The 27,562-nt window shown below is 41.7% G+C and overlaps 2 protein-coding genes across 6 annotated transcripts in view; one reads left to right on the top strand and one right to left on the bottom strand.

Annotated features, from left to right (window-relative positions):
* Positions 1-358: 358 nt before the first annotated feature.
* Positions 359-22,096, top strand: dync1i2a (dynein, cytoplasmic 1, intermediate chain 2a). Of its 3 annotated transcripts, none has more exons than XM_004557724.6 (17): positions 359-515; positions 1,983-2,094; positions 4,049-4,160; positions 5,332-5,419; positions 6,467-6,526; positions 6,880-6,989; positions 11,800-11,889; positions 12,069-12,231; positions 12,323-12,422; positions 13,509-13,634; positions 15,753-15,899; positions 15,984-16,097; positions 16,617-16,750; positions 17,753-17,897; positions 20,454-20,594; positions 20,760-20,885; positions 21,164-22,096. In XM_004557724.6, the coding sequence occupies exons 2-17, from the start codon at positions 1,993-1,995 to the stop codon at positions 21,275-21,277; spliced, it is 1,872 nt and encodes a 623-aa protein (XP_004557781.1). In that variant the 5' UTR covers positions 359-515; positions 1,983-1,992; the 3' UTR covers positions 21,278-22,096. The 3 variants fall into 3 exon arrangements, with proteins under 3 accessions (XP_004557781.1, XP_004557780.1, XP_004557782.1); XM_004557723.6 differs by having other exon boundaries at positions 6,467-6,556; XM_004557725.6 differs by lacking the exon at positions 6,467-6,526.
* Positions 22,046-27,562, bottom strand: part of LOC101477113 (electrogenic aspartate/glutamate antiporter SLC25A12, mitochondrial) — a 21,774-nt gene continuing 16,257 nt past the window's right edge. For all 3 annotated transcript variants that reach the window (XM_014409013.4, XM_076875001.1, XM_014409014.4), the window contains exons 14-18: positions 25,129-25,269; positions 23,896-24,034; positions 23,547-23,705; positions 22,709-22,799; positions 22,046-22,625 (exon numbers count right to left, since the gene is read on the bottom strand). In XM_014409013.4, the coding sequence (XP_014264499.1) occupies positions 22,418-22,625; positions 22,709-22,799; positions 23,547-23,705; positions 23,896-24,034; positions 25,129-25,269 (738 nt within the window). In that variant the 3' untranslated portion in view covers positions 22,046-22,417. The remainder of the gene's footprint in view (positions 22,626-22,708; positions 22,800-23,546; positions 23,706-23,895; positions 24,035-25,128; positions 25,270-27,562) is intronic.

Here is a 27,562-nt window from a genome sequence, read left to right as displayed (position 1 = left end):
AAAAGAAAGAAACCAAGGTTGTCAGAATCACTTCTTTCCTTGCCAGCAGGGTGAAGGAAAAGTTCATAAATAAGTAACGCAGGATTTTGGATCGCTTTAATTAAATCCAACTTAATTCGAGCAAAATGTGACTGAACATCAAAAGTTGACTGCAGTATGGATACTGCAGGAATTAAAAAAAAGTACATGCATCACATGAACCATTAGGACTGAAGGTCCTTGATACGGTCTTTTTAATAAATTTTTTTTCTTAAGAAACGGTGCAAAATTAATTGCGGATACGAGCAGCTGACTTCAGCAATAATACTCCTGCTGTTAATTCGCTACCAGAGTTGTTGACAGACTCTAAACTCTGCATGCTTGGCATGGCCTGGAAATGACAGCAGCACAGCCACGTCAAGGCGGAGCGGCTCTTTTTGGCTCTACTCGGCACCTGTACTTTGGTCGAGAGCCCAATTGTTTTGGCTCAGTGTTGATTAAAGCCTTTTGGTGACAGGTCCAAAACTTTCTGTAAGGTTAGTTCTCTACACATCACCATCAATATAACCGTAGCTTCACATTGCTGTAAAAGTATGTCTGTGTTCGTAAGCGAACTGTCTTTATTCACCGTGTGGTCAGCGTGACAGCGCTGCAGACCGGAGTCCGGTTAACTGCTGTAGCTAGCTGCTCTAACTAGCTTCTATCAAAGTGATGTATCTCTAGCCGTTATTTTTGGGTTGATCTCTAGGGGGAAATATTCTATTGCCTTGAAGTCAGCAAGAAAAATATAAAAATAATAAATGGAGATAGTAGTGGGTGTTTATTAAGAGAAAAGCGCTGTAATGCCAGTACAGTAGTTACTAATAACACGGAAGGCTACTGTTAGCAATAGCCGAGGCCCTTGCTGCTTAGCGGGTTTCCCTTAAACTGCAGTGTAACTAATAAACAAAGCATCATAATGCTTTGAGTTAATTGGTACATTAAGCTAATATGAACCGGGAATAACTAACTTACATGGATAACGTAACACCGGGCCGGGTGAGGTTAGCGGGTGTGGGAGGTTGAACGGACTCTAGGGTGGGGCTCTCTGTTAGCTAGCTAATGACAATGACTGGTCAGCCAGTCTTTACATGAAGCGAAGAAATAATACACGGCTAACACATTTAACTCAATTACCCAGGGGGGAGGCTGAAACACTGGTCGGTTTAATTGTGCGGTCAGTGAGAGGTTGGGTCGATACAAGCTGTCGGAAATGTCGTGAGAGGCTCCTGAAGCTGTTATGAGATGCTTGGCTTTCAGTTATGGTATAGGACACCCTGTAAACACAGCGAGACCACTAGGGCACTTCTGATGCTTTGATATATAAATAATCTTTGGAAAGTAACAGTTTTTGTATTTTTGCCTGATTATTCAAAACCCAATCGCATGGAGACTTTAATCACAGGACTGAGATGTGTTTGAAGGGCAGATTTTCAGCTTTAATTTGAGGGGTTTAACCAAAGATTTGCATGAACTCTTTCGGAGTTACAGGCGTTTTATTACGGAGTCCTCCTAATTTTCAGAGACTCAGAAGAAACGGGACCAACGGACATAACAGGACTGTTGTTAATTCTTTACAACCAATAACTGCATGACGTCAATACCCCATGGACATCTTCAAATGCTTTGTTTCCTCTCTGCCAGACCTTTACTGCTTGTTTGTGGGTCTCTGTCTTCAGTATCTAAAAAGCATGCTTTATTGGGCTGAGAGCAGGTGACCATTGAACAGTATCCCACTTCTCATTTGCACTGTGAACTTGCTGTCTGATCAGTTTTGCAGCATTTGGCTAAATCTGTGAAACGAATTAAAGCTGAAAGCCTGCACTTCAGTCACATATTGAAATGACAAACATTGTGTCTTTGTCCAGATACTTTTTGGCTATAATTTTAGCTGATAAATACTTTATATTTCAGACTAATCTTAATCGACACTTAATATAACAGAGCTGTATCTTTTTATACAGCTTTGGCATCATGTCTGACAAAAGTGAGCTGAAAGCAGAGCTTGAAAGGAAGAAGCAACGCTTAGCACAAATCAGAGAGGAGAAGAGAAGGAAGGAAGAGGAGCGCAAGAAGGTATGCTAACAATGTTTTGTAAATATTTAGTTCACATGCATTTACAATGGTCCACATTAATCGTCAAACTTATTTGGCCATTTGCATATGAAGTTTAGAGTAGGAGAAAGTGGTTAATACACACAACACATCCCAAGGCCCTTGACAAAGAGATAAGGTTCTTCTGAGAAAGGTAGGTGAGAAAGGTATTTATATTAAGATAAGCAACCCTGTTCCATTAGTGATAATGTTTTTAATTTCTAATCCAAATGTAACCCTGCAGGTATTAAGGGTTTCTGCGTTTATATAGATAATAAATTCCACACCATTTGTTTTGAATGGCAAAAGTAAGACAGAAAAGTAAAATGTTTTTCATGGATTGATTTTTCTCAACTGACTGATAGTAAGTAGATTGCATTAACAAGCTCAAGTTGGGCCTAATGTGATAAAACAATATGAGGTGGCTAGTGTACAGTATGCATTTTCTTCTAGCAGAGTAGCTGTGTTTTGGTAGATAGCTATATTGATGCCTTTTGTCAGTCTCCCTCTCCAGCCATTCTTGGCTATATTACATAATGTTTTTTGAACTTCTATAATGTGATTGGAATAAAAAAATAATCCGATATTCCACTGTAATTTAAAAGCACGTGTAGATCATTTGATTGTTTCCTGTTTTGACTGTTTCATACTGTTCTGACAATATAGAACTCTTCTTCTTAATTGATATTTGCATGTTGCTACTTTTAGTGTGATTATTTCCTCCACATCCTTTGAACATATAATCCATCCTATCCATAATAGCTGTATTTCTTTGTGGTATGAAGGCTACAGATTATTGAATGGGAAAGGAAAGTTGTTTTGTTCTCCAGGTTTGTCCTTTAAGGAGGATTTTCCCCAAATTCTCCAGTTTACATGAGTTCTTACTTAGAACATTTACTTCCTGGTCGCAAGGCTTATGTCATGGAGCAAAACCTCTCAGTGAAACACAGATTGGGTGAAAGTAAAACAACACTGTATCATGACTGCAGCTTTATTTTGTAAGATATGTGCTCTTAACCAACCTGTCGCTGTTTTAAGTAAGGGTAAATACACTGTCCCACTGTCCACGTATGCTCAGTGCTACATTTCTGGCTAAGAAGCCAAACACTAGGTCATAACAATCTTATCTTGACACATTAAAATACAGTAGCTTTGTGTGCACACGAGGAAAAGCAAACCTCAGACCTTTTCGTCTTGCAATTCGGCCTGGAAATGGTAAAATGACAGACATCAGCAGTGCCTTTCTCTTAAATGATGGAGATGTACAAAATCTAGTTTGCTCTGTGTTCAGACGTATTTAATAGCATCCATCTTTTCGGTTTCTTCTTCTCCAAAATATCTCTCCTAGCATTTGATAGCCTACAAACATACAAGCATACACCACTTTATTCTGTTCCTCCAGCTCTTTCTCAATCACACACTGAAGAAAAGTTTAGAATTAAACATCTTGCCCAAAGACCCTTTGACATGTAGGCTGAAGGAGCTCAGGGATCGAGTCACTGACCTTAAAATTAGTGGATCACCTTCTCTCCACAGAGTCACCCCAAATTAATGTTATGTATCCTTGCTGGTGTTCCTGCAGATCAGCTCTTTGCTGCACTTGTCATATCCTTTGGCAGTAATAAGATTCTTGCACAGAGTGCATCATAAAACAATTAAGTACAAATTTTTTAATTTAGAGAATGGGCTTCCTCATAGCTGTGAATCACTAAAAAAGTCATAAATCAATATTAATGTGTTGTGTAGTCCTGTGATAGACTGGCAACCTGTCCAGAGTGTACCCCTCCTCTCAGTCTATGACAGCTCGGCTTTAGCCCACTTTGGCACTGAACTGGTTAAGCAGAAGAGACTGGATGCTTTACTGTATTGCCTGAGATCCAGTCAATTTAATATTGTTATCATTGGTGTTTTTATGTTTGTTTGTTTTTATTTCTAGGCGGAACTGAAAGAGGTCGTACTTCCTCAGGATGACTCTGACCTGGAGAAGAAAAGACGTGAAGCTGAGGCTCTTCTACAGAGCGTGGGCATAACCACAGATGTTACAGTTGGTATGTTTTATTTTACATAGAGCTCTATTATGATACCTACTTTTTAACTGTACACCCTTAGGAAAATACATGCATATCTAACTGAGCTCAAACCCCCAGTGCATCGCTGGATAAAAAAATGAATCTAGTTTGCATACACATACAGTTGGGTCATTGTACTAGAACTATGTTTTGACATTGGTGTCTGGGTGTTCATGTTCATGGATGAGCAGTGCAGAAATCAGCTTTTTTCATTCCACATCACTCACACCAGAATATTTGGGGTAATAAATAAATGATATAAAATTTCAGTTTCTAAGCACTGCAATCTTCATTAATAGTCATATTAAATCACTTGATTTTGTGCATAGATGCAGCATACTTTGGACTACTTAATAAACATTTCATTCATTTTTGTCTGTAATGGTTGTGCTGACTCCTAAAATTGGATTAACGTTTTAAAAATAAGAAAGAAATGTTATACTTCTCGATGCTGATGGATGCGAGAAAACGCCACCATAATAGTCTCATTTTCATGTGGTGGCCATTACAGTTATTTCGTATCAAATATGCTGGAGTACAGATCTGAAGTAACACAAATGTGTCACTGTTCTTTTGTAGCTTTATATTAGACATTTTCTGAGCTGTGACTATGAAAATTGTGGCAAAACTAAATCCAGTTGCCTGGAAGATGAGGCTAATCATGATATTATTACTATGATGAGTTTGTGTAAATAGCTTGTCAAACATGAGCCTCACTAGATGATGATGATGATGATGATGATAATAAGTGGAAGGATGGATAAAAATGAAACATTTCCAAAAATATACTAGTATACACACAGTGGTTTTTAGAGCATGGTCATATTGCTAACAGCAGATGGCAGAAGAGATCCATATAAAAATCTATCAGAGTTTGCAGACGGACCCAAGTAAGACATTCAAAACAATCATGGTTGTATTTTTGATACTGCTAGTTTTTAATTGTATTTTTTTTGTCTTGCATATGATTTAATTGATGAAGACAGTACAATTGTGCTGAAATCTCCTTTCCCAACATGGCTTGAGCTTGCAAGAGTTTACGTTTATTATTTAGATTTGTGCATTTTTCTTGCTTTACACAGAGACATTTATATTGTATTGTACTGCTATAAACAGTTTACTGATGATTACTGTCTGTCTGCCTGTGTAGTCCCTCCTCCCATTTCTCCAACTGCCAAATCTGCGGGCACACCGAGTGATGCAGGGAGCCAGGACTCTGATGGAGCTGTGGGACCCAGGTACACACACTGTCTCACAATCTGCACTTGTACAGTACTTGACAAGTGCATAAACAGTGCAGACGTCCCTATTTCAGGGGGGGGAAAGGCCAAAACTGTTTCTACCTGAGGAATAATAATCAAATGCTTGGTACTTTGTTGATTCTACCTTGCTTTTTACTTCAGCATTCTTTTTAACTGTTATGCTTATATCTGCAATGTATGTTTCCAGTGTCTTTGTCACAGCTTAAATTGCAGAACTGTTTTGCAGCAAATTAGTTGTGAAGCATTTTGAAAACAACATAAAGAAGCTTGTCTGTTCTGCTTTCTTATGCTTGGCATTACTTTCAAACTCTATAAACAAAGCTTATGAATACCTGTTAAGCACAATTGCATTAACAGCAGCTGAGTTAAAACATTTTACAAAGTCCTACATCATTACAGTGAACGATGACGAATTCCTGCCAACTGAGTGCATGTTTATTTCATTTGTGTGCCATCGAATTAGAACAATCCTAAATTAACAATAAAGCAGCAGGCTGCTGTGACGCCTGGGGGACTTCTTAACCCCTAATTAGAGCCCCTTCCCAGTGCTGAAACTCAAGCTCCCCCAGTGTCCCATCAGACCCAGTGAGTTGTTCCCCCTACGTGTTGACTCATTTCCCTCACCAGCATGGCCATTTCCTACACACATGGAGGTCATGTTTTCTCCCTGAGGGTTCTCTCTCTCCCCCCCCCTCTGTCGGCACAGCACTCAGTGCTTTGGTGTGACACAGTTCGGCCTGAACATTACACCCTGTGCCATCGCACACAGGGTCTGTGTGCCCATGCATTTTAAGCAGATACATTTTTCCATCTCTGGGTTTATGTAAACAGATTCAAGCTTAATTTGTAATAAAGAAAACTCATTTTTTGGGTGTTTGGATATGCAGAATGATTTTAATTGTGACCTAGGATTCAATCAGCATGTTTGTTATGTGCCATAATGCTAACTTTATTTCCTCTCCTCATTTGTGCTCGCCTGTTTCTCTCTCACTAATGCTGCCTTGTTGCTGTGACACTAACCAGGAATCTGCATTGGGACTCTGACCCGTCCACTCTTCAACTTCACTCTGATTCTGAGCTGGGGTACTGGACACTCTCTTCTCTCCTTTCCTGGTCATTTTCCCTTCTCTCAATCTATGGCATGATTACTTTGTCTTTCAAAGTCATTATTCAGTTAAGACAGATCAGGAAAACCATGTAGGGATGCATGCAGGAATGGTGAGACAAAACCTTTTAATTATTTACATAGTTTTAAAAACTAATATGAAGTCGTTGCAATCCCATAAACGACTAATTTACTCACTTTAATCAGCAAAAGATCCCACTTGCAAGGAGGTGAGAGTGGTTATAGATGTAGCACTGTGTTGTATGTTTTTGTCTTTACTGTCTCTTTCACTGCGATTTTGTGCAAAACTTGAGTTGTTCTTTCCTTTTAGGCGTGTAACTCCAAAACTGGGGATGGCCAAAGTTACACAAGTGGACTTCCCACCACGTGAAATTGTGTCCTACACGAAAGAGACCCAGACCATTACTCAGGCGAAAGAAGGTGACTCATGAAGTGTTATAGGTTAATGTTGAAAAACGCAGTCAAATGTGTGCGCATGTACATAACTGCGTGCCTGCATGGATTATATCATATCATTCTTCTTAACAGGGTCTCTCTGAGAGCAGAAGTGAACAAGTGCAAGAGATTTGATTTTACTGAGATGAAAGAAAAGGAAAAATGAGGCCCAGGAAACATAAGAAGTTAGGGCAGGGATTAGATTCTGACAAGCTCTGCTCCTCTGAACCTTCCAGCCAATGCTGCTTTGGTATAATTAATGAGCAGGATGAGAAAGCCTGTGACAGGAAGGAGAAATGAGATTGGAAGGGAAGATATGAAATGCTGTGCATAGGACGGCTCATTCTCTCTGAAGCGTGTCAATATGTATGTAATTGCTGCAGCAAAGCTTTCATGTGGTTGGACGAAGAGAATATTTGGGTTTTTTACTAAAATTCACATGGTGAGCACATGTTCCATCAAATATGCAATATTTTTGGTCATGCTTCTTGTTCTCGGTTGATTTTTCTAATGACTGATGGTGAGTAATATGCTCGACTGAAATCCTGATTAGGATAGTTGTTTTGTACCGTCACTCATAGCCACTATCTTTTTTTTTCTTTCTTTTTTTTTAAGCTGATTTCTCAAATGATTTGCACCAGCTAACATGTGTTTTAAGCATCCCTGAAAGCCTGGTTAGGATTTTAAAAGTGTACCGAGTGTCGGTTGTGTGGTCTAATCAGGTGACGTGTAGAAAATTCTGAGGTGGCATGCAGCTCGAGTAAGATAAAATTGTGTGATTTTGTGGAAAACTACAAGCGGAACTAGTGAAGGACGAAGAGCATCCCAGTGTTCCTCATCGCTCTTTACGCTGGACTCTACTGGGCATTGTAAAACTGTGTTAAACAACGATGGTTTCTGCCAGCTGTTCAACACTGGGGCCCCCCTTCCCCTCTCTGCCACTATGTAATCATTTCATCAACTCCCTCGCTTCCCTGTCTTCTCCCTTCACCGAGCAGGCACATAACAAAACACACTCAGTGACATTGTGCATTTTCACACCATCACTTCTGGCACTCGATGAGACGGCATCCCCTTCCCAGCTTGCTCCCCTTGGCGCATTTCTGATGTGTGGGGTGGCGTCAGGCCTGGTTTCTGATTGAGCGATTTATCATGTTGTCAAAAGGAAGCAACGCCGCAGCACTCTCAAGGTCAGCAGGCGGTGGCATTAGAGGGTAGCGGCTGCCATGCCCTGGCTGCTCCAAACTGAGGGTTCCCACAGTGTCAGTGAGACACCTCGGAAAAAGGAGTAAAAGATTTTAAGATCACCTGCCCCATTGGCACATAGAATGTCCTCTGAGCAGTCCAGGAGAAGCCATCCACATTTTAAAATAGTTGGAAATGAGAATAGTATATCACTCAAGAACAACTGGATACTCGTTTTCTTGGTGTATGAAAAAACTCTTGATACCTGTGCTCGTATAAGGATCACTTCCATTTTTTAAATATTTGATTTCCTTTTCTTATTAATTCTGTTGGGAGTGACCAGGAGGGTCAGTATGTGAGGGAGTAGATCAGAGGGACAGCTCAGACTCAGCATTTTAGAGACATGTGCACAGGAGGCATAGTGGATATGTAGGACAAAGGATGTTGATGATGGAGCTGCCAGGCTGGTGGAAAAGTGGAAGCCCAGAGAGAGGGTTCTTGGATATAGTGAAGGAAGACAAGGATGCAAAGGATAGGGTGAAATAGAGGCAGGTGATCCTCGGTGGGGAGCTCTAAAGAGGGCAGCCGAAGAAGAAAATGTACTGTCTTCTTATAATTAATCCCAGCTTTTGGGAATTAAACAGTGAACAGCACTGTGCAAATGTTTCAAGGCATATTAGCTGTTGAGATTTTTATTCATTACACAGTACCTTCAGGAAAACATCTGTTTGGCTCCCACATGCATATTTCTACATCACAGCCACCCCAAACACACAGCTACACGGCTCTGTCGTCTATGACAACGAGCCATGCAGCTGATCAGGCACCCACAGAGAGCTGATTTCAGCATCGTGGGGTCAGTCTGAGATTACATGAGAAAGCAGTGACACACTGAAGAACAGTGGCGAGCTCTCCACAAAATGCTTGAGCCAAACTACCTGGCAAAAGCCTAAAAAAAAAACAAGTGCACATAGACAAAGTGGAAAGGACATAGAAATTATACAATGTTTTTTTCTGCCTAATAAAAAAACCCACATTATTTTTAAAAGCACTGCCTGCCCCACATTCAGTGCATTGGAGATTAATTTTTTCCATCTGTAGGTAGCTTCAGAAAATTTGTTAGTTTAAGCCATTAGATTGTCGAATATGCCACCGCTGCACGATTCCCAGATTGCACTAGTAGGTAATATGCAGCATCAGTATGCACTCCTCAACAAGAGGCTGTAATTATGGCATAAGATATTGTGGAAGGTTGGAGGTTTGGGAGTACGTGTGGGGTGGAGGGGGAGGGCTGGACTGGTTCGTCTAGTACAGCATTTCAAAAAGGCTCGTCAGGAATATAAGTATGCAGAGCAGTTTAGTAAATCTAATATTTAATTGAATGTGATTGTTTTAATCACGATGAATTCAGAGGCAGGTCAAAACTTTTAATCACAAAAGCCCTTAATGGTCTTCTTGTTTGAAGTGCCACTTGTAATTGTGGTCAGCTTTTATGCACTTGATGATTAGTACCCTTAAATATCTGTTGTATCCTTCTCTCATACAGTAGCTAATCATTTGGAATAAAAAAATTGAGAATATTCTCCCCTTTTTTTTCTGTGTATGATTTCAGCACCTATGCAATTTGTTTTTTGTTATTGTTCATGTAATAGGGTTTGCTGATGTTTTTATTTGCTGCACTACTAGATGCAACTACACACTTTGGAAAGGCTTTTTGTACGCTGGTACTAGAAGAGGTCTATTTCAGCATACAAGAAATGATAGTTCAGATGTACGTGTGAATTGGTGGAAATTTGTCTTCTATGGTTTCATTATTGGGCTTCATGTTGCACATGCTGAAGTCACAGCCTTGGTGTGTCTGTGCGTATAGAACGCGGATGCCACCTGCAAGGTCATTTAGTTTTGTAGTTGCTCACCACTGGCCAAACGCCATGTTTGCATTAATATATTGTCTATTGAGGAAGACTTGTGATTACTCCCCCACCACCACTACATACAAAAAAAAGCTTTTATGTCTTAAGTGGTACAAAAGCCGTAATTGGACCTGCTTTGCAGCTTTGAGAGGAGGTGTCAGCGTATGGGACATTGCTGATCCGTGTGAATTCTGTTAAATGCAACCCACCCACCCTTGCTATTCCCCCCCACCCACCCACCCCACACACACGCACATCCCCAGTGGGGTCACCAGGATCACTAGCTTTTCTCCAAATGGCCATTTTGGCTGGCAGGTGCATTATACCCTTTATTTTCAGATTGTCTGTCCGCTCCTAATGCCTGGCAGGTTGATTGCTCTGGCTGCCTCACCAGGGAAAGGGCTGACGAGCACGGCCGGGACTAGCTGAAAGACAGTGATTACTGTTTTCCTTTAAGCCTGATTGAGGCCCTTGAAAGGAAAGATTTTAACCTTCTCCTGTTGGTTGCAGAGTATGGCCGCACATTGAAATGGCTTGTGTCATCAACCCAGTTCTGTAAACTCATCAGTGCACCCGGTAACCTTCATCCCCCAAACCTCCATCTGAGAAAGGGGATAAATCATTTTATGGACAAAGTGACAGATGACATTATCATTTAGATTATCTCAGTAGGAAGGAAACTCTGGCGTGTGGTGCTGTCATCTTAGATTAACTGTAAGGTTCATACAAAGATAAACGCCTGTAGGAACCAGGCGAGTATTTCCACTTTCCTCATGAATCTGTTTTGTCCTTCTGCTATTATTTTTTTAAGCATAGTCTATATAGTGTCTCTAGGAAATGTGTTTGAAAAAGATGTGTTCATCTTCTTTGAGGTAGAGCCGGTGTGCAGTTTGCCAGCTGGTGTGGCCTGTATTTTGTCGTACATTCTCTGAGGTTGAATAGGAGTTGCAGGACCTCCTGCTAGGATGGTAATTGCACAGGCTTGCCGTTCAGGGAGAAGCTTGTCTCGGGGCAGCCATGCGGAAAACCTCTGTGCCATCCCCATGCCACCTCTGAAGAGCACAAGACAATCCCAGCATCACCATCTGCTTTTGCACCATGCCGTCATCTGGCTAGTCCAATGGGACGGGCCTGGGCAGCTGCTCCACAACCTCTGCCCCGTGGCCTAGAAGGGGGCAACCTACTAGTGGGACACAGAGGAAACAGCTACACTGACAGCTAGACTGTCTATTGAATGGTTAGGGTCTCATTAACAGTTGGGAAAGACAGGGGTCCCTATGACAACAAGACACCCGCTGCGCTGTGTCCCTTTAATACAAATGACAAACTTCCCCGCTTTACAGAGGCAAGTTCTTTTTGAAAGGAGACATTGTGCTGACAAACCAAACAAATGCAAGGGAGAGATACAAAATCAGTCTATTGCTGTGCCAGTAATCACTGGGTGGAGCTTTTCTTGAAAGAGAAAAATAATGAATGTGGAAAATGTAGTGACCAAAAGGTATGAAATGTCTGTGTTTGGAAGCATACTCATTCATTTTGTTAAAGTTGTTTATTTGTTGTTTGATTTTTATACCTTTTAGCATTTGAAAATTCCGAGGAAATGATGATCATAAACATACTCGTTTACTACTTACACAGGTTATGTTGATTGAGAGTTGTTTTCTAATGTTTAATACGGGTATCTTTTTCATCAACAGAGGAAGAAGAAGAGGAAGAAAGTGCTCCACCTCAGCAAGTAGTTGAGACTCAAGCTGAGAAAGAGGACCAGAAAAAGGAGGAGGAGGAAGGTACTGCAGAAATGATAATTGAGATTCTCTGCTGAAATTGAGGCAGTTTAGTTAACACTTAAAATATGTAATTGTTACAGATTATCTATATAATTGAGGGGATCAGATTGCATAAAATAATGGCTACTAGCACCAGGGATCTTCACGACATTTCACTGTGTTTTTGTTTCTCCATTTAGCACCCCCTCACGAGCTGACAGAGGAGGAAAAACTCCAGATCCTGCACTCGGAGGAGTTTGCAGATTTCTTCGACCACAGCACTCGCATTATCGAGCGGGCTCTATCCGAGCACGTGGACCTCTTCTTTGACTACAGTGGCCGTGACCTTGAAGAGAAAGAGGGGTAATTCTTGAGCAGCTAGTGTTTTTAAAACTTGTAATTGGTTTTTGAAGAAGTGCTTTTTATTGATTTTTGGTGCTTTGTTTTTCCGCAGTGAAATCCAGGCCGGGGCAAAGCTCTCGCTTAACAGGCAGTTCGTGGATGAGCGCTGGTCCAAACATCGTGTTGTCACCTGCCTGGACTGGTCACCCCAGGTCATTTTTCTTAACAAAGTTTTCATGGTGAAGCCAACTAGAGCCTGGCTGATAGTGGACGTTACAGACGTTATGTTTGCAGTCATATTGAAATCATTAAGTATTAACTTTCACAAACACGTTGGCCACTCACCATTGAAGCTACTGCTTGATTACGCTCAGTTTTGATCCATACTTTGGTGTTCTGCAGACAGTATAATAAAAAACCCTTAAAGATTTTCATATATGGTCAGTATTGGCCGACAGGTATTAAAAGTTTGGCCCTAAAACCAGCATTTTAATACATCAACTCAGAGAGACAGTCATGGATCATCTGCTAATCCTAATCCTTGTGTCTTTGTGCTGGAATTCTGCTAAGAGCATAATTGTTTTGTAATTGCCTGTTTAAACGACTTAGATTTGCACAGCCATAATGCTTTATGATTACATAGCTTGAGTTTGACAGCATGTTCTTTCAGCCTCAGCTCCCTCAGGAAAAGTAAGTTACGTCCCATACAAATTGTCACTTAGTCGGAGGCCGTAATGATTTGTTTCCTCTGGTGTCTAAGGTCATTTAATGCATTATTGTGCAATGACTTGTGACAGTGATTGAACACCAACTCTTTGTTCACTGTATTTTCTTGCTCAGAGCAGTATCCACACCCTTGTGATGTAAAGTGATGCATCCACTGTACTTAAATTTAAGTATTAAAAGCAGCAGAGGTTAATCGTTTGTCAACATCTGGATAGTGTTTCTGCAGTCTGTGTTTTTTGAAATGCACTGGGATGGGTTTGTGTTTTATGAGATCCTTACTGAGCTGCTGAGTCTGCTTCCGTGTTCTTTTGAGCCCTTGCAGAACTGTAGCTTTTAGTTAAAATTATGCAAAGGAATAAAAACATCATTTACCAACGTTCTTCGGGGGGTAGGGTGAGTTAAATGAGCCATAAATCTTGGAGGAAAGGGTTAGTCATTCTCGAAGGCATTCAGCAGCAGCACTCGGGGCAGGCAAAGCTTTTCCACTTGGAGCCAAGCCTGGGGGGCATGTCTGCCTGCCTCCCTCTGACATTCATTCAGTCTGATTTTTTTTTTTTTTGGTCTGTCTCCAGTATCCTGAACTGCTGGTTGCTTCATACAACAACAATGAGGATGCTCCTCATGAGCCAGACGGTGTGGCTTTGGTGTGGAACATGAAGTACAAGAAAACTACACCGGAGTACGTCTTCCACTGTCAGGTACTAAAAGCAACTTTAACTTTCCTGTCCTTTTACTAACATAACCCAGCACCCTCACGGATGGCTTCTTCCATGACAAACATGGAACACGGCCAGCCATCCTGTCAGGCTCCCTGCCTCCTCCTCTGCTCCCATACCCCCCCTACCCTCATCCACATTGTGAGTTCACAGTACTGGCATCCACCTCCACCACATCTATGCACAAACACATGTTCATGAGGCGCCTGTGAAGACCTGTGGAGTCGGATGGAATCTGAGCACCGCAGCAGGATTAAGCGTGTGGGGCAGGGCTGGTTATCATGTGCATCTAAACAAGGGCCCTGTGTTCAGACAAGCTAGCTGGGAGACCAGTTGAGCTCCTCCGCTCTGCCCAGCCTTATTACAATGCTTGCCCTGAGGCGCCTTCACCAAGACAAGTTGAGTAGAACCACATGTTTTGGCCTCCATAGCGGATGTAAATGGAGGCGTGTTGCTCAGATGAGTAAAACTGAACAGAAGTGTTAACATAGTTTTCTTTTTGCCTCCAAGTCAGTTTATCTATGCATTAAAAGTTTTGCCAGGGTGACTTTCTGGGGAAAAAAATGTTATAGGTGGGGTGATGAGTGTGTGTAGTCCACCTAAACCATAATCCAAAAATATATACTGATCTTATCGGCCAGCCTTGAGGTCTGTTTATTTACACTGTGAGAACTGAGGCTCGAGTTATGCAAGATGTGTTTAGTTGTACTTTAATAAAGAGGGAACATGCAAGATGACGCAGAAGAGGAAAAAGCTGCAGATTGAAGTCTGTGTTTTCCATGTCCATATTATTGCATCTTTGGAGATTTTAAGTGCTACTGATGCAAATCTTTGCAGTTTTTTACAGCCCCACATAGGTTTGACTTGTGGTTGAGAACATCAGTGGGAAATGGGAGTTATTGTGACTTTAATTTCTATTTCTATTTCAGCAAATAAATCGCTTGAAATAATTACATTTGCTCTCAATAAAAATCAGTTTTTTAGCTAAAACAGCTCAAAAAATGTTTGTGTGGAAGAATTCAAAATTAGCAGCAGTGCAAAAATCAACTAGTAGCATAAAATCTCAGCATGCTTGCTGTGCCCTCTTCATGTTGCAGGGCTCGTTACTTCCATTTTCTTTTCAGCTCGTCAGTTTTGGGATAGTTTCCTTGAAACGACAAGTGGCATGATGTCCTCACTGCTGTAGATTTCCATTGGCCTGTTACTCTATGAAAACTCTTTCCCTTCTCATCACTCGCTCCACAGTGCGGTTACCTAACCTCAAATAATGAGCTATTTTTTCCTCTTTCGGGGTCATTTGGTGCCCTTGGTCAATAGTGTCACTGTTTTCTGAAATAACAGTAGTGTTGCCGCTTGTTATCTTGGAAAGTGGTTGACTGTTTAGACTTATTTTTTAAGCGAAAGAGGCAAATTAAGACTGGGCTAAAATTAATAACATTAGCTACACAGTGGTGCAGCGGTTAGCATCATCGCCTCACAGCAGGAAAGTCCTGAGTTTAAATCTACAAGCTGACCAGACGCCATGATCAGCTCTTCCTGTATGTGCATGGCTTCCATCCAGGTATTCCAGCTTTGTTCCACAGCCCTGAGACATATTTGATAGATTAATTGGTAATTCTAATTGGAGAATTGCTGTCTGTCTCTCTGGTACCCTGCTTTTTATCCCACGACAGTTCGGAAAGTCTCCAGCCCGCCTCCACAAGTTGAAACTGGATAAATGGGTAGGAAATTGCAATGGGGGAAAAATTGAATACATTAAAAAAAATGTTATACTTCATATGTAGCACTTCTCTTAAAGTTACAAACTGCTTCTCAGAATAAAACATTTTATAAAATTTAAAAAAAATTATAAAGATGTTCTGATAAGAGTATTTCAGGTAAACTCTTCAGTAGTGATGTGACTCCAGTTGGACTGCTCCACGCTTTAGAGGCTACGTTGGCAAAAGCCCGGTCACCTTAGTTTAACAGCCGATCCCTCAACATTCACGGTATCTTTGTAAACTGTCTCTGAGCTTCCATTGTTAGCTGCGGCTGTCTCAATATAAATCTCTATTTCATTTTTCCTTGCCCAACCCTTCTTGCACCCTTTCATTGTGACAGTCTGCTGTTATGTCAGCGGCGTTTGCCAAGTTCCACCCCAACGTTGTGGTGGGAGGCACCTACTCGGGGCAGATTGTGCTGTGGGACAACAGGAGCAACAAGAGGACCCCTGTGCAGAGGACTCCCCTGTCAGCAGCAGCACATACGGTACAGTAAAGGTCTGACACAGTGGGCGTATACTTCATTTATATTTAGCTAAAAGGTAAAATTTCCCCGTCACTGTCTTCGCAGCACCCGGTATATTGCGTGAATGTGGTCGGCACCCAGAATGCCCACAACCTCATCAGCATCTCTACTGATGGCAAGATGTGCTCCTGGAGTCTGGACATGCTCTCTCAGCCTCAGGTAACATATAACACAGGGCAGACGCTGAATGTGTGCTCTGCTGTAAAGAAGTTAAAGTATTAACCATAAAAATAAGTTTTTATAATGATAATGCATCAGACTTTAGCAAAGACAATATATTTTCTGTTGTTTTCCTCTCTTTTTCTTCTTTCACATCGCCCACATGCTTCCTGTCCTTTGCATTCGTGCTACATGTCAGACATTTTGGCTGGACTCTTTCCTTTTCACATTCCAGTTTGGTATTTCCTTCGACTTTACTCTTATTTTTTTCTGCAGCTCATTTTTCACTTTGAAGGAAATGATTCTTGCTAGCTGTGTCATTTCATCTCTGCTGCCAAGCCCTCGCTGTCAAACTGATTTTTTTTTTATTTTTATATAAAGCACTAGTCGAATTTAGATTACACATTAATAAACTGTCGGGTGATTTTTATAGGTTTTGCTTGGCAGAGTGTGTGTTAACTTAAAGCCTGGGCGGGGAGCTTGTTATAGATGTTGTTCCATGTTTCCTCCCCTCCACAGGACAGCATGGAGCTGGTGTTCAAGCAGTCCAAAGCTGTAGCTGTCACCTCTATGTCTTTCCCTCTTGGAGATGTCAACAATTTCGTAGTGGGCAGCGAGGACGGCTCAGTCTACATGTCATGTCGTCATGGAAGGTGCGTTCATAAGCAACCGCAGTCCCACCGTGTCGCCTCCCGAACACCAGCAGGAAACTGAGGCGACTTGTAAGGCCCACCTAGACCCGTGTGTCAAATAAATATAGCCCACTCACTTCCCAGTGCAACGCAAATCCAACACTTGATCTCCTGCTGTTTGAGGTTTCACTCCTGCCCAGTCATCCTGTTTTTCTTTTCCGCTTGTCAGTTGTGTTTGTAAAGGTCGTTCAACATAAACAGGGCACACATGCAGGGGAAACAAATCATTTTTTCCCCCCCTGTTCTTTTATTTTTATTTAATTTTTTTCCCTCAGTATGTTTCTCTGGGTGAGAGAGTTTGTTTACAGTCGGTCATCCCTGGGAGAATTAAAACTGCACTTCATCCCACAATGTTCTCATTTAGGAGACTGGGGATCTTCATCTAGGATGGTCCTCGGCAGAGAAATGTGGCTTAAATCAGAGCTGCCAGTGAGCAGCGTGTCAGCCTCGCACCAAATGTAGTATGCCTGGAGACCACAGAGAGGTGATAGCTGCGAGGTTTTGCACTGCAGAATCACCTCTGTAATCGGGGGAATAATTTTCCACATCATTTACAATGGTATGATACTCTCATCGCAGTTAATAATGCATAAGCATCACTCATGCTGAGTATTTACCTCTCTACATTAATTATCAGAGTCTCAGTTGGGTAACAGCTCTGCAACATGTGGTTGAAGGGATGCAGTCACTTTTGCCTCCCTGCTGGTAATTACATGATACAAGTAAATGATTACTGTGAATACGTCCAGCAGAGGTCCATCTGTGCCTGTCGCTTACTTACTTGCTTAATGCATTGCGTAAATGGTAACAACCAGCAGTTTTGTGCATTTTTGTTGTTTCTTTTTTTCTAAAGTTTCTACAGTGCACATAAATCTGTATTCAGACATTAGATCTGAAGGTAAAATTTAATTCTTTGTGGTCAGTTTAAGCATATTTACCCATATTTATCTGTGTGCTCCACAGCAAAGCAGGCATTAGCGAGATGTTTGAGGGACACCACGGCCCCATCACGGGGCTCCACTGCCACACAGCTGCTGGGCCACTGGACTTCTCTCACCTGTTTGTTACCTCGTCTTTCGACTGGACTGTCAAGCTGTGGAGCACCAAGGTATGACTTGAGCTCTAGGATGTATTTTAAAGGCCATGATTCATTTATTTGGCCCATCTCTGCATAGGGAAAAGTTTCCTTCCTTTCTGTGCCTCTCTGGGCTTCACTATAATCCAGTTATTGTTCACTTTCAGCCGTAAGGTGGGACTAATGATTCTTTTAAGGTTGATTTTTAAGTCACAGACTTCTGTTAAAAGGCTATTGATTGAATTTGTAGACAGATGTCCTGATACAGCAGTCAATACCAGACTCCGTTTAGCCAAAATAATTAATTTTTTCACCTCCTATTTGCCACAGTTTGGTTTCCACAGCAACAGGTCGGCTCAGACTGTTAGGCTCTAATGTTTATTTTAAAAATGTTTATATAAAAATGGATTACTTTTTTTTTTTTTTTATCTGTAGTTGTTGTGGTAAACGAGAGTTGTTACCCTGCATTTTTACATATAGGATTTTTTTTTAAAAAACATTTGATATAATGCATTAGTGGTGGCAGTGGAAAATTTTCACTTTTGACATCTTGACTGTACATCACAATGAATAATACAGAACACTCTTGAACTGAACTCGGGAGACTGAAAAAAATAAGAGACAATGAGAGAAAAGGGCATGTAATGAAAATTCATAAGAAGTGTTGTCAAAGTGAAAGTCTCACCTGCCTGCGCTCTGTTGTCTTTATTTGGCAATGAATAGACACATACACGGCCACCTCCTCTAGCTCTTTTGGGAGACAGCCTCTTTTCATCTGGCCCCTTCGTGCATCGCCGGCTTATAGACGTGGATGGGGTTTGTGATCCCAGAAGCTCGGTTGTCAGCGGCAGCCTTCCCCGGTGGGGTCCCCTGGGGCAATTTCAGCGTTAAGTGAGGGGCCAGATGAAGAGTGATTCAGAAACCCCCGTTGAAGAGAACAGGAACGATATGATGCCCTGCCCAAGCGAGGGTTACTGGGGCCCCACTGTGGAGCAACACCCAGGGATGGGGAGGCTCAATGGCGAGTGTTTGGTGGCTGGGACTTAGCGAACCTCCTCTGGGCCCACTCTCCTGTGCAGTCAGCTCCCAGAGGGCCAGTTTAAGCCAGGCAAACTGTAAAAGCTCTGTTCTGACATAACAGGCTGTCCCCATTGCATCCCATCCCAAAGCAAGTCTTTTTCATCCATTTGCAGCAGTTACAGAATTCCCGATGGCTTTTTTTTTTTTTTTGTTCTGTAGACATTTCACCTCCCACACTGGACACTTCTTACAAACCATACGGTCATTCTGTTCCCACAACAGATGAGTGGGTTTGAGATCCAGCGATTCTGCCCAGCCGTTCCATTACAGACTGGGATATCAGCTGACTGCTTTTATTTTTATACTCTATGATTAAAAAGAGCACATCGCAGAGAGGCGGCCTTTCACGTTCCCTCCATCAGTTTGACAAATGATTATCTTTTTGTTTGTTCTACGTCTGTCAAATGTTCTTCTTTGTCTCCTCAAATTTGGATCCCTCTGCACTTTTTTGCCGCTCTTGTTTTCTTTCGCCCATCTTAATCTTTCCCTTGTGTTCAGTAACTCTGTCTAGAAGCCCACCATCCTGGTGTCATCACTTCAGTGTCGAGGTAGAATCGGGTGTTTTGTGGGTGCCCTTGAGGCTTGTGAGACTTTTGTTTTTCAAACTAGAGACTGCGTCTCTTCTTGGTCTGTTATGGGAGAGCGTCTCAGTCTTGTTGATTTTATTCTGGTTAGAGGTTTGTGCTATTCTTTGAGTCGAATAGAACAGATGATTGAAATCTGTTCACTGCAAATCTAATCATGAAATAACTTTTTTGTTTTGTTTTTCTTGGAAAAATTTTACTCTGATTTTATTTATTTTTTCTTCCCCCCCCCAAATTTAAAGACTACAATGAACCCACAGAGGCTGATGTTCCAGATACTCAAGTAGCCAAATTTATTACTTCTTTAATCAGCACAACAGTTTTCAGCTGTGCTAACATAATTGGAAAGGGCTTTTTTCTAATGATCAATTAGCCTTTTAACATGATGATAAAGCTGCATTAGGTAACACAGTGTCCCATTAGGAAAAACATAGATGATGGTCGCTGGAATTGGGCCTGCATACATATTCCATTACAAATCATAAATTACTTCTGATTGATTTCATTAATCATTAATTGTCATTTACAACATTTCTAAGTGACCTTTAAGCATTTTTTTAGCAGTATTGTAAATGGACTGGTTCTTATAGAGCACTTTTCTACTTGAGCACTCAAACTCACCCATTCACACAAGCACTTTTTAAAATTCACACTCTAATGGACTCATTGCAGAGCAACTTGGGGTTCAGTGTCTTATTGTGTGTCCTGTATGAACATAACCATACACTTCTTTTGAAACACAAACCTTTGTAATGTTTGATCTTTCACACTGCAGTTTGTGATAATGTTGAGTGGCTTTGCTAAGTAACATAAGCCAGTGCGTTTTAACAGTTTAAAACATCACTGAGTTGCATTAGTGTGTAGATGGATATTTATACATTTAAAACTGGAAACCTTTTTGAATGAAGCTGTCCCCCCCCCGCAGAACAATAAGCCGCTGTACTCATTCGAGGATAACTCGGATTACGTGTATGATGTCATGTGGTCCCCGACTCACCCTGCTCTGTTTGCTTGCGTGGACGGAGTCGGTCATCTCGACCTGTGGAACCTCAACAATGACACAGAGGTAATATTAATAGACATTTCTCAGAAGAGCAGCTGTGTGCTGTTACCAACTTTACTGTAGACGAGATACTCATATCTTGATTTTGACCTTTTTAACCATATCAGATCCTGTGCCTTCACATGGTTTAGCGTGCAAGTACACTCCTGATTGCTGTTATTGTTTCAGGTCCCCACCGCCAGCGTCACAGTGCAGGGTAACCCAGCCCTGAACAGGGTCAGATGGGCTCATTCTGGCAAAGAAATCGCTGTGGGAGACTCTGATGGACAAGTCCTTGTCTATGATGTTGGAGAGGTGAGCAAGCATGAGTCAGCCTTTCAGTTTCTGACTGTACCTTTAAAAAAAAAAAACATTTTGGATTTTGCAAAAATGAGTCAGCCTCTCACCTGCTACAATGTGTAATTTAGTAATGAGGGATTAATTGTAAAGCATTTACCTTATAGAGATTTTAGAAGAGCATCTTAAGGACTAATTTGTGCATTTTAGGTCTGCTCTTTGTGAGTAAAAAAATGCACAGAGCATAACCTGTCTGCGTTTGAAATTCACGCCTCTGTCGTGTTCCTCCCCCACAGCAAATTGCGGTACCGCGAAATGACGAATGGACCCGTTTTGTTCGCACACTGGCAGAAATCAACGAGAACAGGGATGACGCAGAGGAGCTTGCAGCTCAGCGTCTGGCCGCATGAGCTTATCTCCCTGGACGAGGCATTTAAGGGACCAGTCATGTGCTCGTTAATGTCAGACCTGTTTTGATAGATGGAAAAGATGAAGTTTGTATCAGAAAGAAGTACGGATATCGCTTGGTTTCCAACGCTCCTCTTATTTAGACAATTGCCTTCTTAGTTCGCTGCACCGTGGTCTGTCTTCCTCTGAATAAGCCAAGCGACAGGGCTACGAACCTCAGACACTAACCCAAAGCCATATTCACAAAACAGTCATCTTTTCTTCAACCAGATGCCTTAAAGTTTAATTTAAATCTTGATTGTCACGTCTTTACCCACCATTATTTACAGCATGGCAGCCTTAATTATGAGTTAAGTCGGTGCTCCACTTCCACCATATTCAGGAAAATCAGTAAGAGCTGTTCTCCATTTCCACCAAAGTTGTAGTAAAGCAATCACATCTCTAAACACCCAGGAATGTAAACATCTCATAGCTGTAGCCCACGTCGCCATCTCTGTTCTTTTAGACTGGATAACATAAACACGTGTTTGTAAAATAGTGAAATGTCAAAGTCTTTCTACCAAGATGTTGTTTTATACTGCACTTCTTGCCTCTTAATCGGCGCAGCTCAAGTTGGATCCGGGATGGTTGGAATATCACCCCAGCATGTTGAATAGGGTGATTATGTATGCTGTAACTGCTCGGTGATTTCCACGTTTGTCATGTACAGTGATGGGCTCTGAATAGAGATTGGTGTCAAAACAGAGAATGTACATTTCACAATAGAAATCAACAGTTTGAATGATTTATTTCAGTAAAATACAATAAATACATTTAAATTATTTCCCAAGTCCCCTGGTCGTGATTTCAAAATAAATACTTTGGAAAATATCTGTACATCCTCATGTCTCTTAAATGTAAGTCAAACATGCACACCAGAAAAGCGCAGTGACAATCCTTTGTAATGCCATAATGTCCCTCTGTGGAGAAGTACAAGATGTACAAAAAAATTGTGCAAGCTATGCAAAGAAAATGCAATTAAAGCCATACCCATGCAGCATTTATAGTAAGACAACCACTTCTATGCATTGAATCGAAATGTGGTTAAGTAAAGGAGGAAATGAGGGCTGAAAGTGCATGCAGCCCTCACGAGAAGTGACTGTTTATGAGGCTTGAGGCTCCGCTTTGGACGTCGCTGATGTGATTGTCACCTCTCCGGAAGGCTTAAACTTGGGCAGGTGCAGGCCAAATTTTCTCTCCACGCCAGCAAATGTTGAGGCAGCCAGACGGTAACCACCCAGGTGGTCTGGAGTCACAGAGGGAAGGTCCTTGATTGTAGGCTTGTGAGTGGGCTCAGATCCAGCAGGACGACTGAGAAGAAAGATTAGGAGATGCTGAGCCTCGTGATGCACTGAGTGGCTCGCTCTTGTTTGAGACGCGATTAATGTACTTACTGTCCTCCGAAGTCAACATAGAACCATCTCTGTAACAGTTCATAGGTCACCAGTGTTACGCCAAACTGCGGTGACGATCTAAAGACGCGAGCTAGAGGGAGAAATTTAAAAAATGACAGTTACAGAGAAATAGCATTACTCTGGTGAGCGTCGTGTGAGTTTTATTTATAGAAATCAAAGGCCTTCTATGGTTGTTAGGGCTAAACGGCAACCCTGAGGGTCGGTAATTAATGGAAACGTGAAACTGCAGTTTCTTCAGTTCCTCTGGAGGCCACTACAGTTGAGCCCCACAAACCCTTTTATTAATGCTTAAAGCTTGCATTTGTCATTACGACTGACAGATCTGCTGCGCTTCACCTCAGCTAATTTGAGTCACTGGATCCCTCGATCGCATTTGTGGTGTTGCTGTATGCTCGTACAGCCCATCCAAGAGGTTTCTGCTCAGTTTAGGCAAGTGAAATTCCAGTAGCTTATTTCTATGTCTCACTAATTAGAAGATATCCATGACTGTTTGATGTACCTCAGCTGTGGATGGATAAACTTTGCTAACCAAGTTTGCTATCATCAGTTATGTCACTGTCCCAACACATATATAGATACGAATAAGATGGTAGACAAAAGGCTAAGGCATCAAAACTTACACTGGGCTATCTCTATCTTCATATACAGTCTATTTGTTCAGTTCAGGTGAAATATGAGGTGTATATATATGTATATATATATATATATATATATATATATATATATATATATGTATATATATGTATATATATATATATATATATATATATATATGTATATATATATATGTATGTATGTATATGTGTGTGTGTTTTACCTCCTGCGCCCTTCCAAAACGCTCTAAAACCTTCCTCCTTGAGGATCTTCCTAAAGCAGTCGATGACTCCGTTATACGTCGTTTGGCCTGCTCGGGCTGCCACCTGGAGCCTGGTCTTGATGACATCAGCAGGGGTCACCAAAGAAGCTGCTGGTACACCTTGTTTAAATAAAACAACAAAAAAAAAAACAACCACATCATAAAGCACTCTCGCTATGCTATGCACAAACTGGGAGGAAACCTAAATGCATTTTTTTGTGCAGACAACATGACAGATCCCTTTACAAAACGACTCAACATGCCGCTGTTTCAATGTCCAGATTCTCTGAGCTTTCCAGATGTTCGTTACCTGCGATAGCTCCAGCAGTGAGCAGCTGCAGAGCCCCCAGCCTTCCATCGTCATCTGCCAGCTTCCCCTTGGTGTGGGCATAAACGGGGAAGTAGATGGCGGAGAAGGGAATGTCACGCAGGAAGCAAGCTTTGGCTCCCTAACAGAAAAAAAGGAAGATCTTAAAAATCAAAGGAACGTAACAGGGCTGATGAATGAGCAAAGACAGCAGTGGAGCAGCTTTGTCTTTGGGATTAAATGGTCTGGGATCTGATTTATTTTAACCTACGGGGGGCTTTAGTGTTGATGATGGAGCCAAAGAGCCCCAGGCACTGGACCTCCAGAGAAAAATCCATCACACCACAGACCTCAGTGTGCTGGCTTCTTTTACCAAGAGGAAGTCCGCTTTTTCTCCCCCCTCCTTCCCATTTCTTTTTTCAAACAAGCCACACACTGTCTGCCGCTCATTAAAATATGGAGTATGAACACATGACTCCAGCTGTAAGTAAAGCCGCAAGGATTTGGAAAGGAGCAGTAGCAAAGCGTAATCCCTCAGTAATTTGCTGTCGGTTGTTGGCTGCGGTTCCGTTTGCATGTTTAACACTGTTTTGGAAAATTGCAAACAGTCAGCAGAGCAATGTTTGATCTTCAAATTTCTGTTTCTCTATCTCCATTATGTCTATGTACACATACAAGATGTTTGTTCAAAAACAGGAGTGTTTCATCTATGTATTGTTACAGGAAATTAAATAAGAGCAGGTTATAATTCACACCAAAATCCCTAAATTTAAGAGGGAAATATTGTGCCTTTTACTCTTGATACAGAGGGTTAGAAATTAAGACAAATATTAGGATAGATATGATTTTGCATCGAGAACCTTTAGGTGTTAAATTACTGTATTGCCACTTTCATTGCTCAAGTTATATTAACTGACAGACCCAATGTAAATTATAGTTAAAAAAATCAAACAAATGTTTAAAATTACAAGCAGAAAATATTAAAGATGTCAGTCTCCACCTTTTTATTTAGAGGGATGTTGGTTGTGAATTTAATGTATCAAACAATTCATCAAATCAAGAAAAATCTGTGGAGAAAATGTTAGATGAGAAACTTACAAGTGACAACACCATGGCAAACAAAAATAAACTCATGTTGTTGGCTGCTTGTGTCTCGGGATCATCGGAGTACCTTTCACTGCCCTTGTATGACAGTTAAAGGAGGTTGATGCTGCAGACGTCATGGCGCTGACCTACCTTGTAGAGGCCAAAGAAGCCCAGGTCCCTCACAACAGTCAGGGCACTGACCCTTGGGCCAGTAGTGATCTCTCCAGCCACCTGCAGACGGATCTTAACAATCTCCAGAGGATTGGTGAAAATCACCTGGGAGCCTCCAGCCTGCAACGGGAAAAAAATAAAATTAAACAAACAGCTGACTTGTGGCTTAAGAATGCTAGGATCAGGGTCTCTAAGTGGATTTTCAGTGGTGTGTGAGGCTGCACAAGTGAGGGGTGAATTCTGGGTGAAATGGTAATGATGTGTAAGCATTTCTTCCCCACAGGGATTCTAAAATCATCTCGGTAAACCTCTTGCACAAAGAATACTTTTTTTTTTCTCCTCCTAAATCTGATGTGATATTGTCAGAGCGTGGCCTTGACAGGAGGAGGAAAAAGCAAGCATTGATAGAAGAACAACCGGGGTCACAATAGAGCAGGAGAAGTCTCGGCTCATGGTTGGGAGGCTCTGACCCTGGCACCAGCCCTCTGCCCCCTCGCCTCCCCCGAGGCACCTCCTGTGGCAGGGTGAGTGGCCCAGCCTGGCCTCGGCCCGCACACTTCCCCAATTCACCCCTATTCCCAGGGGAGAGCGCTGAATCACCCAGACAGCTCAGAGTCCAGGAAAGCGATGCCCTAAAGGCACGGCACCCTCTGACTCAGGCACATTTATCACCCGCCCCACATCTAATCAGGCCTCAGGATGCCTGCTGGTGACATTCAGGGCAGGGGTCTTATCTGTAAACATCCGAGCAAAGGTCTAAAAAAAGCTCAGGCATATTTAGTCATCTTCAGAGTGGACGGGGAATATCCGCTTCTCTGAAGATTGATTCACTCGTCTGCTCCCTTTTATCTCCTTCAGTTCTGTCTGGTGGAAGCAATTATTTAACAAATTATCAGATTAAGCAGACTTCAAACTCTCATGAAGCAACACGAGAATATGGGGAAAGTCATAAAATACATTTCTATCAGGGTCCACAGATGGAATAACTTCTTCGCAGCAAGCATTGTAGTGGACACCATCCTCATCCTGTGCAAAGACCTGCACGGTGACTACGCCTCAGGTTCGTACCGCGTTGTCAAACTCAATCACAATGAGCTAGACCCCGCTTCATCCAGGGCCCTCCAGGGCCTCTTCCTTCAATTGCACCCTGACAGGGGTCACGACCCCGCAGACCTCAGCTCCTCTGAGTCCAACCTGCGGCCTCTGCTCCACAGCGCTCCTGCTTTATTTCAGCACAGCCGGCACAGAGGCATCTTTAATCCGATGATGCAATGACAAATTGCTACACAGAAAAAGGAATCACACCTGACCGCAGTCGCCATTTCAGACGATTCGCAATCATAGTTTCTGTTTTGGGAAACTTCCGATGTGCTGACATTAGACGCTGAATTATAGCAACCTCTCTCACTTAATAAGAGTCACCATGGCAACAGTAAACACACTGGCAAATGAAGTCAGATTCAATTTAAAGCAAAAATCTGTAAATGAAATGAAATAAAACCACGATGCCTCCCTGTGTTTACAAATCCAAAACGGACACCTCACAAAGATCCAAACGCAGGTGAAAGACTTGTCTTTCAAAAACTTTAAACAAGCCGGGGCACCTTCTCCTTTAAATGGTGTGGTTACAACCAGAAACATACGCACAAAACATTACAACAAAACAGGAGTGTCATTTTTCTTCTGTGGGACTGTAAAAGTGCATCAAGCACTCTGCTTAGGTGCAAAGACAGGGTGACTATAGTCTACTCTTTTCATTACTCCACATCACCACATTAAAGAGGGAAACACTTCTTTCTGTACTATGTATTTATAATGTTCTGACCTGCAAAAAACTACTTACTCATCATGCAATAATATCTTACTTTTATGATTGTGGCATATGTATGTCTGTTCCTCTTAGACACATTGATCAGTCTGGATGAAACTCACTGTACAACCTGCCTATGGTACCAGGATTATCAACATGTTTATAGCCTTTGGGAATAATTATATCCTAATAATTTGTTTAGATTATGCACAGTAGCTGATCTATGATAAGTGTGCATTGTTTGTAAATACATTTTGCTCAATTTGTAGTGCAGGGCCACTGGAAAGTACTGTCATCCATGTTTGTTAATAAGTGTTCATCAAACAGTGATAGTAATAGTGTCTGATTGATTACCTCGTCTTAAACGTATGTGTATATTATCATTTCTTTTGTGTTTCTGATGAATGGATGGACTATATACACTCATGTAGTGAAGATAAAAAGAATAGCAGTAAGTGAAACTTAACATACGTGTCTGTTTAAATACATGATTGAAGTGAACAAGTGCTGCAGGCCTCGTTAGTAACAATAAAGATATATACTTTTTATATATTTGTACTTTTAACTGACCTCTCTGGATGGTGATGCAGGATGTGGACTTGT

The sequence above is a fragment of the Maylandia zebra genome, linkage group LG16, assembly GCF_041146795.1.
Source record: "Maylandia zebra isolate NMK-2024a linkage group LG16, Mzebra_GT3a, whole genome shotgun sequence".
NCBI classification, from domain to species: domain Eukaryota; kingdom Metazoa; phylum Chordata; class Actinopteri; order Cichliformes; family Cichlidae; genus Maylandia; species Maylandia zebra.
This window is presented reverse-complemented; position numbering and strand designations above follow the sequence as displayed.

Excerpts from the sequence above, each read along its gene's own strand:
- dync1i2a (XM_004557723.6), top strand. The coding sequence starts at position 1,993 with ATGTCTGACAAAAGTGAGCTGAAAGCAGAGCTTGAAAGGAAGAAGCAA. Across the intron at positions 13,635-15,752 it reads AGTACGTCTTCCACTGTCAG|TCTGCTGTTATGTCAGCGGC; the intron begins GTACTAAAAGCA and ends TCATTGTGACAG. Across the intron at positions 20,886-21,163 it reads TTGTCTATGATGTTGGAGAG|CAAATTGCGGTACCGCGAAA; the intron begins GTGAGCAAGCAT and ends CCTCCCCCACAG.